A 14,162-nucleotide genomic window follows, 5' to 3' on the forward strand; every position below is an offset into this window, starting at 1 on the left:
CGACTTTTCATCGTGACATCAGGCTCGTTCGCGGTGGACAGCAGAAGTAAGATGCTAGTAAAACACAGAGATGAGGCACGCAATCTGGCATTACATACTCAGGCAACAGCCGGGCATTTCCCATCATGCTCTGGGTCTTGCTGCCAGCACAGAGCAGCTGCCTCTATCTCGCCAGGTTATCGTTAGTCACATGTGCGTGATGTCAGAGCGAGTAAGGATCACGCCTCTGATCTAACCAGCATTCTTTATGCGGCGATTGATTCTACACAGTCTCGTGTCAACGATCCTCTTATCACATGATCACTCACATGCAGCAAGTCTTAAAATCTGGTGCATTCAAGGTCACTCGGCTGCAAAAAACAAACCACCAAATTCACATCATCCTTTAAAAATAACAAAAGTTCGTTTGCTGTCGTCTGGATTAGATTAGATTAGATTAGATTAGATTAGATTACACTTTTAGCTCATTGATGCTTTCAGGCAGATACATCTAAGTTTTTGGACATTACAGTTTTTTTGACTGGCACCAGCGTAGCAGAACCACACAACCCAGCATTAAAAAATCACAAAGGCAACAACATGTCATGTCTTCTCTGACCTCTGACCTTTATAACAGTCAGCACTCATCCAGTTAGTGAAAGTGGAACACAGAGAATGAACAGCTGCAACATGGTGAACCGACCTGAACTCAGGTTTCACTCCCACGTCTTTCTGTTGCAGCTCCTGCAGACTCCTGCTGGTTTTGTTGAAGGCAGCGTCCTGTTGACGAACAGCACAACAGACACCAGATCAGTTCTGTGACACCACCACTGCGTAAAGTCTGAGCATGTTACTGATGTTACATGGACATGAAAACACATCAACATCCAAAGTCAAAGAGACAGAAATGAAAGTGGAGATATGTTGTGTTCCAGTGCTTTGAGGGACTGTCAAAGCATTTCTGCCAGCACTGAACTCGCTGCGTTCAGCCGTGAGGTAGAAGCTGTCAGAGGGAAACAGTCACTGCAGCCCCTCCCCACTTAAAGTCGACCTGTCTCTTGGCTGCAATGCATTCTGGTCCACTGTATCTGCTGCTCCTGTCACAGGGTTTCTTCTTACCTGGTTCAACAGCGGAGCACCAAAACCAACACCTGATGAATACCATGGATATCTTACTGTCCGTCACTTTGAAAGAATTAAAGCAAAAAAAAAAAAAAATCCCACTCCTCTCTTCAGGCCGCTGTCCTATGCCCCTCCACCTGCTGGAGGGTTAGTGTGAGGAGGAGGATGAGGAGGAAGGGAGCACTAGGCTTCTTGACCGCCGATGTATCCAACGACCTCGTGTCTCATTCATATGTTAGAAAACAGCGAACGTTACCATAATGTTTTTCATCAGAGTGTTTCATTGATTCATCGCTGTCGGGATGAAAAGAGAATTTCAGCACATATAAATGATGCTTCTGTAGTCAAGCCTTAAACTGCTCACAGAAACCACTGGAGACGCCACAAAACAAAACTGTTTCCAGAGAATGAATGCTGTTTTAGAGCATTAAATGTACTTTTCCAGCAGTATGGAATGGAGACAGAAGACATCTCAAAATGTGGACACATTAACCCCAAACTATCTGCATGGCTAAAAGAAGTGTTCTGTGATTGGTTTGTTCTGTCATTTGTTGAGAACATATGTAACTATTGTAAGTATTGTCAGTGCGGCAGAGCGGTGAGAATTCACACCTACCTGGCTGGCCTCAAGCGTTCCCACAAAGTTAAAAATCAAATCGTGGATCCCGTGATGAACGTACATCTGGGATGAAGAAAAGAAGAACACAGAGAACATTTTAGTTCTGGTTCATGGTGAGAAAGGTTGATTTTTGTGGGCAAACCCACATTTTACATTTTCTTAATCATTAGAATTCTTGAATGCAACTGATGTCATATCAGATGGCTCCTTATTTTCTTCTGAAAGAGAAGTGCAGGAGAGGTAGTGGAAAAATGAGAGATGAGCTTCTGAGCCATAGAATGAGCTTGTTTGCCATGTTTGAGTCTGACAGACGCTCAGGTCTTCAAAAAGGTGCAGTGTGAAGGCTTGTTACTCTGCACAGACATTCAAAACGTGGAGATCTTCTTTTCGTGTCTACATTCCCAAGACACTCCAGAAAGTTCTCTGATATTATATTCATTTAAATCAGTAGCTGTTCGTGAGCTCTGACGTGTGTCTGTCATGAAATGTGCTTTAGAAATATACTTTCAATTTAATCAATCAATACATAAATGTGTAAAAACTCAGAGTCAGGTTACCTCGACCGCCTGTTTGAGAAGAGTCATCTGGAGCTCCTGCTTCGCCAGAAGTTTCTGGAGAAAAAAAAACACTAATCAGACCAGCAGATGCAGAGAAATGCATTCGTCACTGCTGAGGATGTGATGCAGCTCCTCATGTTACTGTGATGAGGCAGAACATGGGGGGGGGGGGGGGGGTAGCTCTGACACACATTTCATCACCAGTTACATGTTACTGTTTGTGTTTCAGATAATAAGAGCAAACAGTGATGAATGAGTTTCAGGAGACTTCAGAAACTGTGTGGAGCACTGTCTACGACCAATTCTTTAGTATTTGTCCCCCTTGTAAAATTGACTAAAGTAGTTATTCCTCCTTTGCATAAAAAGACTGTCAGTTTGTCCCGAGGTGTTGCAGGACAGTGTGGATGCATGATATCTCACTTCCTAACAGCAGATCAGTTGCACAGATGAAGGCAACATGTGACTCAGTTATTTCTTACTGGATATCATTAATTTCCACCCGTATTTTTTTCATTTTTCACACAGTTCTGTTGAATAATTCATCTTTTGGTGTTGTCATGGCACAGAACAGACAAATAATCAGTAATTAGAGGCTTGTCTTTCAGCCTCTCACTCGAAAATCTGAGTCACTGATTCAGGATCAGACCACATGAGAAACATGGTCTCAGTCTGTCCTTTAGGTCCTGACTGATGCTGCTGAATAACAGACAGAAAAGATGACCTTTGACCTGTTAGATGGATTAGTGGATTATGAGCTGCATTACATTTTTCAGAGCTTTTTTTTGGGTCATGCCTTGCTTTTGTCATATTCAGTGTTGACTTTCTGTTTTCAAGGAATCCTGCACCTGAAGTGAGACATGGCCTTCATCCCTACCCAACACCTTCCATTGTCTCCATCAGGCCAGCTTCTACTCACCAGGCGAGAGTCTCTCAGCAGACATTGAAGACATTTGGTGTAAAGACCGTTCACCGAGTCCTGGGTGGACAGGACAGGAGGATGGTCAGTGCTGCAGGGAAAAACCTGTCATAGTCTACAAGTCCACCTGAACCATCTATCAGGTTATATTTACCATTACACCAAAAAAACTATTTCTTCATAACACAATGTTCAGCCAAATAATGAATACGAAGAAATGAAGAGGAAAAGACAAACGAGCAAGAAGGTGAAGGAAAAGGAAGTAGCAGAAGAAGAAAAGACAAAGAAGAAGATGGTGGGAGAAGAAAGAAGACAACAGAAAATGGAAAAGATGGTGAAGAAGAGGAGGAGGAAAGATGACACTGGAAAAACAGAGGAAAGAGCACAGAAGAGGAGACTTTGTCCTACTATGTGGTGTCGGAGTCCCTTCCTCTCCTGCTCTCTGAAGGCCTGGTAGAAGCCCTGGATGAACTTGTCCAGTTTCTGGGCATGGCGGCCCAGGAACTCCCTGACATCCTCCAGGCTCTTCAGGCAATAGGGGGGCGGCAGGCTAAGCTCTGTCGGGCTCGGGTCAACCTCAACGGGCCTTGAGATGCACAGGATGCTGTAGCTCTGCTCCTGATCATTGTAGAAGGTTTCATCAAACAGGATGGATACCGATGCCGGAGCTGGGAAGCCGGATCCCAGGAGGACTCGCCTGTCCTGGATCTGGATCTTCTGCAACATGAAACAAGACCAACACATCTCATAAACAAGCACGCTGTGTTTATTCTGTCTAATTAACAACAAAATAAAGTACCCAACTCAGCACTACCATCATAAAAATCAAATATTTGAATGTTCAGAAGGATAATTTGGCATTATTCTATTTTTTTTGGTAGCAAAAATATTGGGCATTGCCAGCCTTACATTTAATAATGGAAGTCCTATGATGGTGGTGCAGATCTAACAGCCTGAGCTCTTAATGTAGGTCAGGGGTGAACCAGTAAGTTCCTGTTTATTAAAACCTTTGGAACAATAGAAGTAGAAGGTTCTTGTTTTTAAATCTCAACTTTGAGAAAACAGTAAGAGTGTGAATTTAATTACGATTTCAGAACAGTTAATTGTAGCTCTTTGTTTTAGCTTCAGTTTTAGAAAAATCACTTGACTTTGGAGCAGCCACCATGAGCATCATGCTTTGAATTCAGACTTTGAAAGTAGCTACTGGAGCCTCTCATTTCTAACAAAGATGGAAGTGAGGTTTGAAGGTTTGAGGTGAAGCAGTGCGTCAGACAAGACAAACCTTTCCATCCACAGTCTGGTATCCATCCTCCACAGGCTGCAGAACATAGTTGTCGAACTGAGAGTCTGAGAAGCTGCTGATGGCCAAACTTCCACAACAAGGCACCAGAACCTACAGGTGTTCACCAACACCGAAGCTTTACTGTTCCATTCAATCTATCAAGCACTACACATACAAACTCTCCAAACTAATCAAACATTCTTTCAACATGACTTTGAGCTGCTGAGATGTCAAAGAGCAGCAAATTATTACACGCAATTAAAAACAGAATGAATCATGGAGAAATATCCTTTTTACAGCCATACTGGTTTTTAATGCAGTGCTGCCTGAGGGATAGAAGGTCAGTGAAATTCAATGTTGGTTTGTCTGCTGAGATTTCTCCAGAATCTCTGACTGTTTTAATGATATTATGAATTGTAGATACAATGACGTGTTGAGAAACAAGGTCCTTAAACTGTTGGACGGTTTGCCACCACAGTGTTTCACACAGTGGTGAACCTTGCCCCATCCTTGCTTGTGAATGACTTTAGTAGTGGTTTGCTCATATCAAAAGGATCACTGAATGAAATTCTTTTTAATTCAGTTTATTTTGGTGACGTTATACATACCATAGAATTTGCTCTCAGTGGTATGTGGTATAGTGGAATGGAGTGTAGTGTATAGCACTCATTACCCTTTCTCTTGATATGCTGATGTGCTGAGCAATTCTTTTTAGCCATAGTGGTGAGGCCCCAGAGATGGCAATACTGCTCAGTCCACCGAAACTGAAAGGTCTCAACACTTATTGGATGGTTTGTTGTGACATTTGGTTCAGATAGATATTCACTGGGAAGATGAATCCGACTGCTAGGCCACCATGAGCTTCTTATTTGTAGTTTTGAGTGAAATATCTCAACATCAGTTAAACAGATTGCCATAATTTGGTTCACACATTCATACTACTCTCAGCAACATTCAGAAACCTTAGTGATCCTCTAACTTTTCATTTACAAACGTGATTCTAAACATGTCTGTTTGAGACATCATTCAAATCAGAATCATCATGTTAGCACTGTCATTATTAGCATGTCAGCATGCTGACGTTAGTATTTAGCTTAGCAAGTACAGCCTCGCGACATGGCTGAGGGCTCTTCGTCTTTTTGAGACCAAATACACTGAAACTGTTTTACATATTTTAAATTAAAATAAGTTTTATAGGTTTGAAATTCAACATCCAGACTTCCCTCCAGACGCTTGACACTGGAAAACAAAAGACAATTATTCATGGAAAATTGACAACATTTTATTTGGAGGGGTGATAGAGATTTAACGATTTAAAAATTAGGTCACAAATATTCACGTAGCTCTGTACAAATGTTGAGAATCCATGAAAGTACAGAACCTGACAGTGTTCTAAAGAATATAAACAGCAGATTCAGTGATCAAAACACCTTCGCCTAAAGAGGGGGAAGTGATGAGTGAATCAGCTGCTGTGGAGTTTTGCTGAAAGTGAAAATGGAAGATATGTGAGATCTGTTCATGCCTGCAGTGTTCCAGGTTTGACTGTCACATTTTAAGTGTCTCCTTTATTCAGTACCTTTTAATCTCTGCTAGCAGCAAAACAGCAATATAGTCTCGCTTTTCTAATTTTAGCCATTCTTGGTGTTTCCCAGGTTTCCCATGTCACATTATAGCACTCAGACTGCCACAAACAAGGCCCAAAATAAAAAGGAGGCAGATTCTGACATCAGATAGTAGACTGGATCCTGATGAGGTGGATTAGAACATAACACCTCCTCTCTCTCACAGCACATCACACTTTGTTTTCTTCACTTTTAATTTGTGTCAGTATTTCTCTTGATTCCATGTCATGCCAATGGTCTCAGTTCCAGTCGAAAAACATTCCAAAAATAATAAAAATAATGTGAAACCCCTTTTCCAAAAAATTGGGACGCTGTGTAAAAAGTAACTAGAAAGTGAATATGACGCCCACGCACATAAAAGCCAGACATGTGCACATGCTACAATATGATGTTGTCACATGCACATGCCTGAGTTTTAAGACTAATTAAACATCATATTCATTTCTATAAAAATCTGCTCGTAGGGACTTGATCATAATCCAAGATCATTTAGACATGTTCAGGTTTTTGGTCAACATTTGGTAACACAGTTAAGAGAAGAGACAATTTAAAGATTCACCGTCGGAGAAAAACAAAAGCACCTTCATACAAGAAATGGACAAATTCTTATGTAGTTCGTTAATGAAGGTCCTTCAGCTGTGGCCTCTAACATCTCCTTTGTCCGACTAACCTGAAAGTACACGTTTTGTCATCCATGTTCTTTGGACGAATATACAGACTATGTTTAAGAGGTTTTACATACTGTCTGAAACGTGAAATCCAGCTGAAAGGGGATAACGTGTAGGACTCACAACGCCGTGGAGCTCTGCCACCCAGCTGCACAGGTCCGGCCTCTGCTTCTCCAACGCCAAGTAGAAAGGATTCTTCAGGATGTTCTCATCATATACAGCCATAAGGAGCTGGAAGTCTGGATCCTGGAGAGGATAATGGAGGGAACATGTTAGCTTGATTATACAGAGCTTCAAAAGGCCTGCTTCGGGAGGAAAGCGTCTGTCCCAAATGTCCACAACTATCCATCCGATGGCTGTCAATACTTTTCACTCAAAACCACAAATATCAACCTAAAGGTGGTGCAGAAAAGGTCAGAGCATCAACAAAGTCAGAGGGATTCATCCACTGGAACCGTGAATTTAAAAGTTCATGGTAATCCATCCAATAGCAACGACTTTTAGCATGTCTACAATGTAGTGCCACCAACATCAATCACTCAGGAAGTGATGAAGTATGACCGTTAAGGCGGAGTTTCCAAACAAAAGCATGTGGAAATACTGGACACTTTTCAAGAACTGAGTTACAGCTGATTATCTATGTTTGAGAGAGGAAACAAAGCTCCACAACACATCTCATGACTCCTTCATGTCTCCAAGTTGAGCTGCATAATATTCTACTGGACAGTATGAACCACTTTGTTTGAACCAGCAGCTGAAGGCGTGGCGATCAGACAAAAAGGGCCTTTCAGACGGTTTTCCAGAATGTCAGGACGGATTTCTGATTGTTCCACAATTTCCTGCTAATGTGTAGAATTATATTCTTCCACATTCAAGAAGTGTGTGTGTCACTGTCTGTGCATCACTGTGTGTGTGTGTGTGTGTGAAGTGTAAACGTGTGACCACGTAGAGACAGAAATGACGCATTGTAAATGAGATAAATAACTGAAGGCTGTTTAGTGTTGACCTGTTCTATAGAAAAGGTTTCCTTAATGACTTCTGCTGTGATCTGGAGCTATATAGACTATATATATGGGGGGGGGCACCCTGATATTATGGTAGGCGAAACTATGAACACTTTATCCAGTCACCTCTCTTAATGATCAAGCAGCAAACCTTATTCTCCACCAAATTCAATTCAAAAATACTACACACTACATGACTATATTCATGAGCAGTTCTGTCAATAAATGGGTGAAAGTGTTAAATAAATATAATGACATAAAAATCATTTGTTTTTGCATTTACTCTTTAAAAGTCCTCTGGATAAACCAATGTTTTGGCCATCTGGGGTTTCTGAGGGCATCAGTAAAACAAACTGATCTCTGATCTGTCATTGACTTTCTTCTAGATTGATCTATTCCAGCTGTTCACCCAACAGATTGATCCTAAACCAAAATCAACATCTACAAGCTTAAAACTCACATCTGACAGCTGATCTGATCAACTCACCTCATCACTCTGCTCTGAGACCAGCTTTATCCTCCCTCAGCTCCAGTGCAGACAAACTGGAAACCAGTTCAGCAGAGCAGAGACAGACTCCCCACCGCCTCACGTCAGGCTGCTCAGCAGGGATGAAGCCAGGAACGTGTCACGTGACCCCGGAGGTCCTCGTGACCTTACAAGCTTGAAGCTAACAGCATATTCAGGGTTCCCTGCCGACCAACATACTGTCACACTGCACACTGAAGACTGCAGTGACTCAGCTGACGTCTTAGCTTGAGGCTTACAAGCGCAAACACAGAAATACTTCAGCAGCAGAACAAACAGCCACCAGTGAGCAGATTAAAGGCCAAACATCCACACAAACACGACTCCCACCAGCAGCACCACTACCACTTCTAAATAATCAGGATTTTAACATCAGTACAACACTTCCAGGCACCACAGCGAAAAGATATTTAGCACAAAGATATTCAACTAATTCACACATCTGAAAAGCTGGAACCAACATATACAGTTGATCAATACAGTTGACAATTTATGCTGATCAAATGACTGACTGATTGGCTGATCATCGCAGCTAGAGTATTGAGCAACTTGACCCTCTGATATTACTGCATTAGCTGTTAGCTCGCCAGCACAAACCAGGCTGCAGAACACGTCTTCTTCATCACTGGGAGCTCGTCCCCACTAACTAACGTCGACATGGCAGTTTGTCTTTTACTTCAACAAAAACAAATCATAGTTTAACATCACCCGGCTGCTTGAGGAAACACAGCAGCGGCTTTCTGAGGAGATGCAAGAAATGTCACAGGGGACTCTCAGCAGCTTCTGCAGTTGTGTGGTCCTGGACCAGCACCGCCAAGCAGGGATGCAGGGATGCAGGACCTTGAGGCTGAGGAACAGTTTATTACCCATCACACCCTTATGACTTTATTTTTTCACTTTTACATCTCATGTTCAGTGACACAGAGGATCAGAGGACCTGGGTGAGATGAGAGAAGACACCACTCCTGCCTTCTGGTTTCTCTGGTCTCTCAGCTGACATCCTTCCTCTGAGGGCTGTACACAGGCACCATGACCATCACACCTTCAGCAAGACCGAGCACTGCAGAAAAACAGCCACCTTTGACCTCTACATAAGCTCACTTCATCAGTCAGCCAGGTGTGAATGCATTTCAGCAAGCACACCTAGAGGACTTCAGTGCAAAAAACAAATTCAACCGACCTTCGACGAGGAAGTGCCAAGAGCATTTTCAAAATAAAATCTATACTGACAATCAATGTTCTCGTGCTGTAAAATATCGGTATATTTTAGCAATCATAATCCCGACCATCCAGACTTCCTCACATAAATGACTGCGTTATTAAGCTTTCAGGATGACTCTATTTCAGATTTACGTCGTGAGATAACGTACGAAGCTAATTCTTTTAAACGTAGAAAATTAAAACAAAACTCCATTAAAAAAATCTGCAACTTCAGTGTTTCTTGGTTTGGGATTGTTTTAGCCATTATGTCGCCTACTGTTGGATGCCCCTCCATCCATTGTGCAGCATAATCAATAGTAAGCGGTGGAGAGCCAACCTGGTTAGTACACAACGATTTCAAATGTGTAATAGTCTTTGTATTAGTAGTAAGTATTAGTGGTATTTGTATTATGCACGTATGTAACTTTGCGTGGAGACGTTAACTTACAAACGTAAAAATAGGCATTTTTTTCAATGGGAATTGGCTTGACGTTTTCATTAAATTGGAGCTTGGTTTGCGACTAACGACACAGTTAATATTTTAGCTTTTGCTTTCAAGTAGCGGTTTCGGAGGTCACAGGTGACAGGAAAGATTTTCAGCTTCTTCGCTAAATTAACTGCTAACCAACCATAGTCGTTTGTGAATTTAGACATTAGACCCTCTAACTGGGGACCAGAAGTTTTACTATTAGCTAGCTAAAAACACCAACATCGTTTTAGACAGCCGAGAAGTGAGGCTCAAGCAGTTAGCATTAGCTCTGCTGGGGAGCGGTCACCATCAGGGCAGTTAACGTTAGCGTTAGCTTATTAACGGGTTAGCATGTCTAACTAGTGCCGCTAATCCCACCGTGAGAGTCAGAGAACCGAAGGTTACTAAAGTGGCTGTTTTACCTTTTATCGGCGAGTCCCTCCGGTCATCCAGGCGTGGACATTGCAGTGATAACCGCCGACAGTATCTCGTCACGAGCTGTTTACTGTGATCAGCTGGCTAGCAGCTGCAGGACCTTTGGTCCGGGTTGCCAGACATCAGAGAGGAAATACGTAAAATAAAGTGTCAGAACAGCCTCTTTTCAGCAGGACTTGAGTCGTGACTTAGTCTGTATATTGACAAGCCTTGCTAATTAAAGGTCGTCTCTACACGCAGTAAAATAGTATATGTGAGTCATTCTCAAAATTCTACTTGTTTCTGGTTAACTTCAAATGACCCAGAGATGCTCCTAAAGCAAACTGGTTCACACTGCCCCCTACCGACCAGCACCGTGTATGTCAGTACAGGACAGACTCCAGTGGAGGTCAGTTTACCTGTCAGAGTCCTGCTGCACCTGTGAACGTGGCTGTAAATGTCTTCTGTGGCTGTGGAGGAGCTTTGTCAGAGGTGTGTGTGTGTGTGATATATGTGGTCAGAATCAGAATGCTTTTATTAGTCCAAAAGGAGAAATGCCATTTCAGTTACACCCCGTCCAAGAAACACAAAAAAGGCAGTGACACATAACAGGGGAGGACAGAAGCGGGAGAACTGTGGGTCGCACACATGGAGAGTGTCCCGTTTACTTAGATGAGAAAGAGGAAAAACAAGAGGGAAGAAGAGGGTAAAAAGGGCAACTCCCAAACTAAGCTCCGGGGGGGGGGGGGGTAAGCCCGTGTACTTCATCTCCACTCAGTCCAACCCATTGTCTCTGCCGTCTGATAACTGATGACGAAGACACAGCCGTAGCCGTGGAGATGACCTCGGAGAGTTCTGATCCAGAAACAAAGTTCACAGGAGTAGGGGGGTGGTGGGGGAGGAGATGGGGCCGGAGCATCTTGTCTGCATAACATCCAGGAGAGTGGAGAGACACCGGCCTTGGAAAGGCCAGCTATCTCAGGGAGCCAATGAAGATAACAATTGTTTTGGGGCAGGCCGACACAGCAAATTTTCCGTGTGCCTTTGAGTCTCTCTGAGTCTCCGGGTGGCTTTGTTCAAATATATCCAAATTCAGTGGCCAATTTCACTCGAGCCGAGCTGAAAACTTCTCCAAGTTGGCATCCATCCTGCGAAAGAGTTCAAGAATCACATCCAGCCTGCGAATATGATCAAGAATCACATCCAGCTTGCGACCGAGCTCACACATCACTTGAGTATGAGTGTTTACAGCCCTGCTCATTCCCTCAATCAAGACGGGTAGGTTCTCGATTGCCAAAAGTGCTGCCAACATCTTCCAAACTTTGCGATAGATCAGGAAGCTGCCAACTCCAGACAGCAGAAAGCCTGTTATCATAACTCCAATTATGAAGTGTGTGTGTGTGTGTGTGTATATGTATTATATATGTGCGTACAAGTTTGTTTCATAGTTCTCGACGTCAGGTGAAAAATGACCCCCGGGTGGTTAGGAAACCTTTTTAATATTCCACTAAAAGAATGTTAACATAAGTAACACTGTTAACTGTTTTAGTCCATAAATGAAACATCACAATTCATAATGAATCTGGAAAGTAAACAGCAGTGTTTGAGGTACACTTAATTTTGTTAATGATCAGGACATGCTGAATGTAAATGAGGTTCCAGAGTGCATAAAAAAAGCATCAAACTAGAGTTTAATTCAAAAAATGAAGAATAAAAAAAGGCACGCAGACATCTGGCTAAGCCCAAATGTCCTCAAATCCTGGATACGCCTCTGGTTGTGTCCATCAAAGCTCCTTCAGGTAACACAGTCTTTGATTTATACTGAACAGAAATACTGTCACAATAATACTGTTTGATGTCCACTCAACACTCACAATAACCTCCAACAACTGGCGCCGTCAGCAGTTTACAGTCCCCTCACATCGGAAACTTTATTACACTTCCAAAAAAAAATAATCAACAAAATTTAGTCTACAAAATTTAAAGTTTTCAGCTGCATCTTAAAATAAGTTACGTCTTTTAAAGTTATAATCTCAAATATTTTTATTGAACTAAATGTCTCTATCGCTGAATGAAATAAAACAACGGTAACACAATGACAGTTGCTCACAGAATAATGGAAAAATGCCAATTATTCCCTGACTGCTTTCTGAAAACTTCCAGAACATTTCCCACTGCTGCAGCTCCATGTGAAACGCACTCAACTGGTCAAACACACGTTCCCTTTCACCTTGAAGCAGACAGGAAATGCAACGTGGTCATCAGCGCACGTTGCACTTAAAGAGACAGAATTTTAGTTTACAGAACATTCACAAAATTAACAAACATCAGCAGAAGGTGAACAAGTAAGAGTTCTGAGGTCACATCATCTACTGAAGTTAGTATGCTAACAGCTAGCTGCAGCCGACCTGTCTGTGAAACCACTTTGTACCTTGGGAGGTGACAGTCTGATAGTTTGGCCTTCGTAGTTTCAGGGAGATGTTTGAGTTTATGTTTCACAAGCTCTGGTAGCTTTTTTAGTCCAAAAAATAAAAACAAATTCACACAATGGTAAGAAAATAAATATTCTCACACCTGTTTTCCTTATTAAACAGAAAAATAAAACCTGAATTTAAGTTTCTCTGATTTACTGAACTGAGACAAGTTTAATTTACCAGGTAAACTCATTGCGAAACAAACTTGATTCAAACTCGACAGAAACAGAATCAAAGCCATTGAACCGTTACAATAATCAGCAGCTCTGCTTTGCTTCTGGAGTTAGATGTGAAAATCTTCGGGCTCTAAACGCTGCTTTTCCTCGTTGACGCTGACCCACCTCCCGGCTGGCCGCATCCTCATCGTCCCTGGAGTCAGAGTCCCGGGTCCTGGTCTGAAATCACCTCGGCACCATCTTTGCTGTCGTCAAACAGGTCTCCTTTGGGCTCTGAGGTTATGTTAGGTCCTGATCCAGTCGAGTGCGTTCTCTGCATTTTTTGGCAGCCGATCCGTTTGAAGCATTGCAGGGACTACTGGAAGGAGGAGCAGCCAACTCCACCTCAGCTCCTTTCACTGTCTGCAGGCTCAAATCAGATCACAGCTGCTCACAGAATAATGGAGAAAGAACAATTATTGCCTCACTCCTTTATTAAGAACTCTGTCTTAAGTGTTAAACTTGTTATTACCAATAACTGCAGGTGTTGTCAAATCAACCAAGACTGAAATCTTGGAGACTTCTACTTTAAAGCAACTTTGTGTGACTTTCCTCAGTGGGTCATCGGCTCAGTCACCATTGTGTGAGCTTATTCAGCGACTTAATATTTGTTCCAGTAAAAATCTTCCATCAAAACTTTAACATCAGCAGCATGTGATAAAAAAATGACTTGAATCTGAGTGAACTAAAATAATGAAACAGGTGAAATGACTAGTCATCTGTTTTTGCAGTCAAAAAATAAAGTTTTTGAAATATTTTTATCAAAGTTTTTAATCATTAAAGAAGAGGAAAAAAGGTCTTTGTGGCTGCTGTGCTTGATTGACAACAGCTGGCAGGCTGAGCTCCAGCAGGGGAATGAGAGACGAAGCAAACTAACTGGTGCTGTAGGCTTCACGTCACAAGCAGATCTTCAGTCACTTTCACTGCCGCTCTCTGAGTTCACATAACAGTTTTCCTCTCCTGTGTTCTCCACAAACCACAGACCTGAAGACCAAACCACAAAAGGGTCACACAACAGTTCAGAGCAGCTATACAGCTGCTATCAAAAACTATACATTTCCAGCATCACAAATTATTGTCACAAGTAGGCTTCCA

General features: G+C 42.3%; 2 protein-coding genes across 3 annotated transcripts in view; both read right to left on the reverse strand.

Moving 5' to 3' along the window:
• ankrd27 (ankyrin repeat domain 27 (VPS9 domain)) overlaps positions 1-10,706 on the reverse strand; it is a 22,942-nt gene extending 12,236 nt beyond the window's left edge. The window contains exons 1-8 of one of the 2 annotated variants that reach the window (XM_076732884.1): positions 10,387-10,706; positions 6,889-7,011; positions 4,476-4,586; positions 3,602-3,910; positions 3,194-3,253; positions 2,278-2,331; positions 1,718-1,783; positions 683-759 (exon numbers count right to left, since the gene is read on the reverse strand). In XM_076732884.1, coding sequence (XP_076588999.1) covers positions 683-759; positions 1,718-1,783; positions 2,278-2,331; positions 3,194-3,253; positions 3,602-3,910; positions 4,476-4,586; positions 6,889-6,990 — 779 coding nt within the window. In that variant the 5' untranslated portion in view covers positions 6,991-7,011; positions 10,387-10,706. Of the gene's footprint in view, positions 1-682; positions 760-1,717; positions 1,784-2,277; positions 2,332-3,193; positions 3,285-3,601; positions 3,911-4,475; positions 4,587-6,888; positions 7,012-10,386 lie in introns of those variants that run through there. The other variant, XM_076732885.1, reaches the window with a different exon arrangement.
• Positions 10,707-11,925: 1,219 nt separating this feature from the next.
• Positions 11,926-14,162, reverse strand: part of tdrd12 (tudor domain containing 12) — a 28,642-nt gene continuing 26,405 nt past the window's right edge. Inside the window, exon 33 of the mRNA XM_076732805.1 lies at positions 11,926-14,051. Within this exon, the coding sequence (XP_076588920.1) occupies positions 13,978-14,051 (74 nt within the window). The 3' untranslated portion in view covers positions 11,926-13,977. The remainder of the gene's footprint in view (positions 14,052-14,162) is intronic.

Source organism: Chaetodon auriga, chromosome 6 (assembly GCF_051107435.1).
Source record: "Chaetodon auriga isolate fChaAug3 chromosome 6, fChaAug3.hap1, whole genome shotgun sequence".
Lineage (NCBI taxonomy): Eukaryota > Metazoa > Chordata > Actinopteri > Chaetodontiformes > Chaetodontidae > Chaetodon > Chaetodon auriga.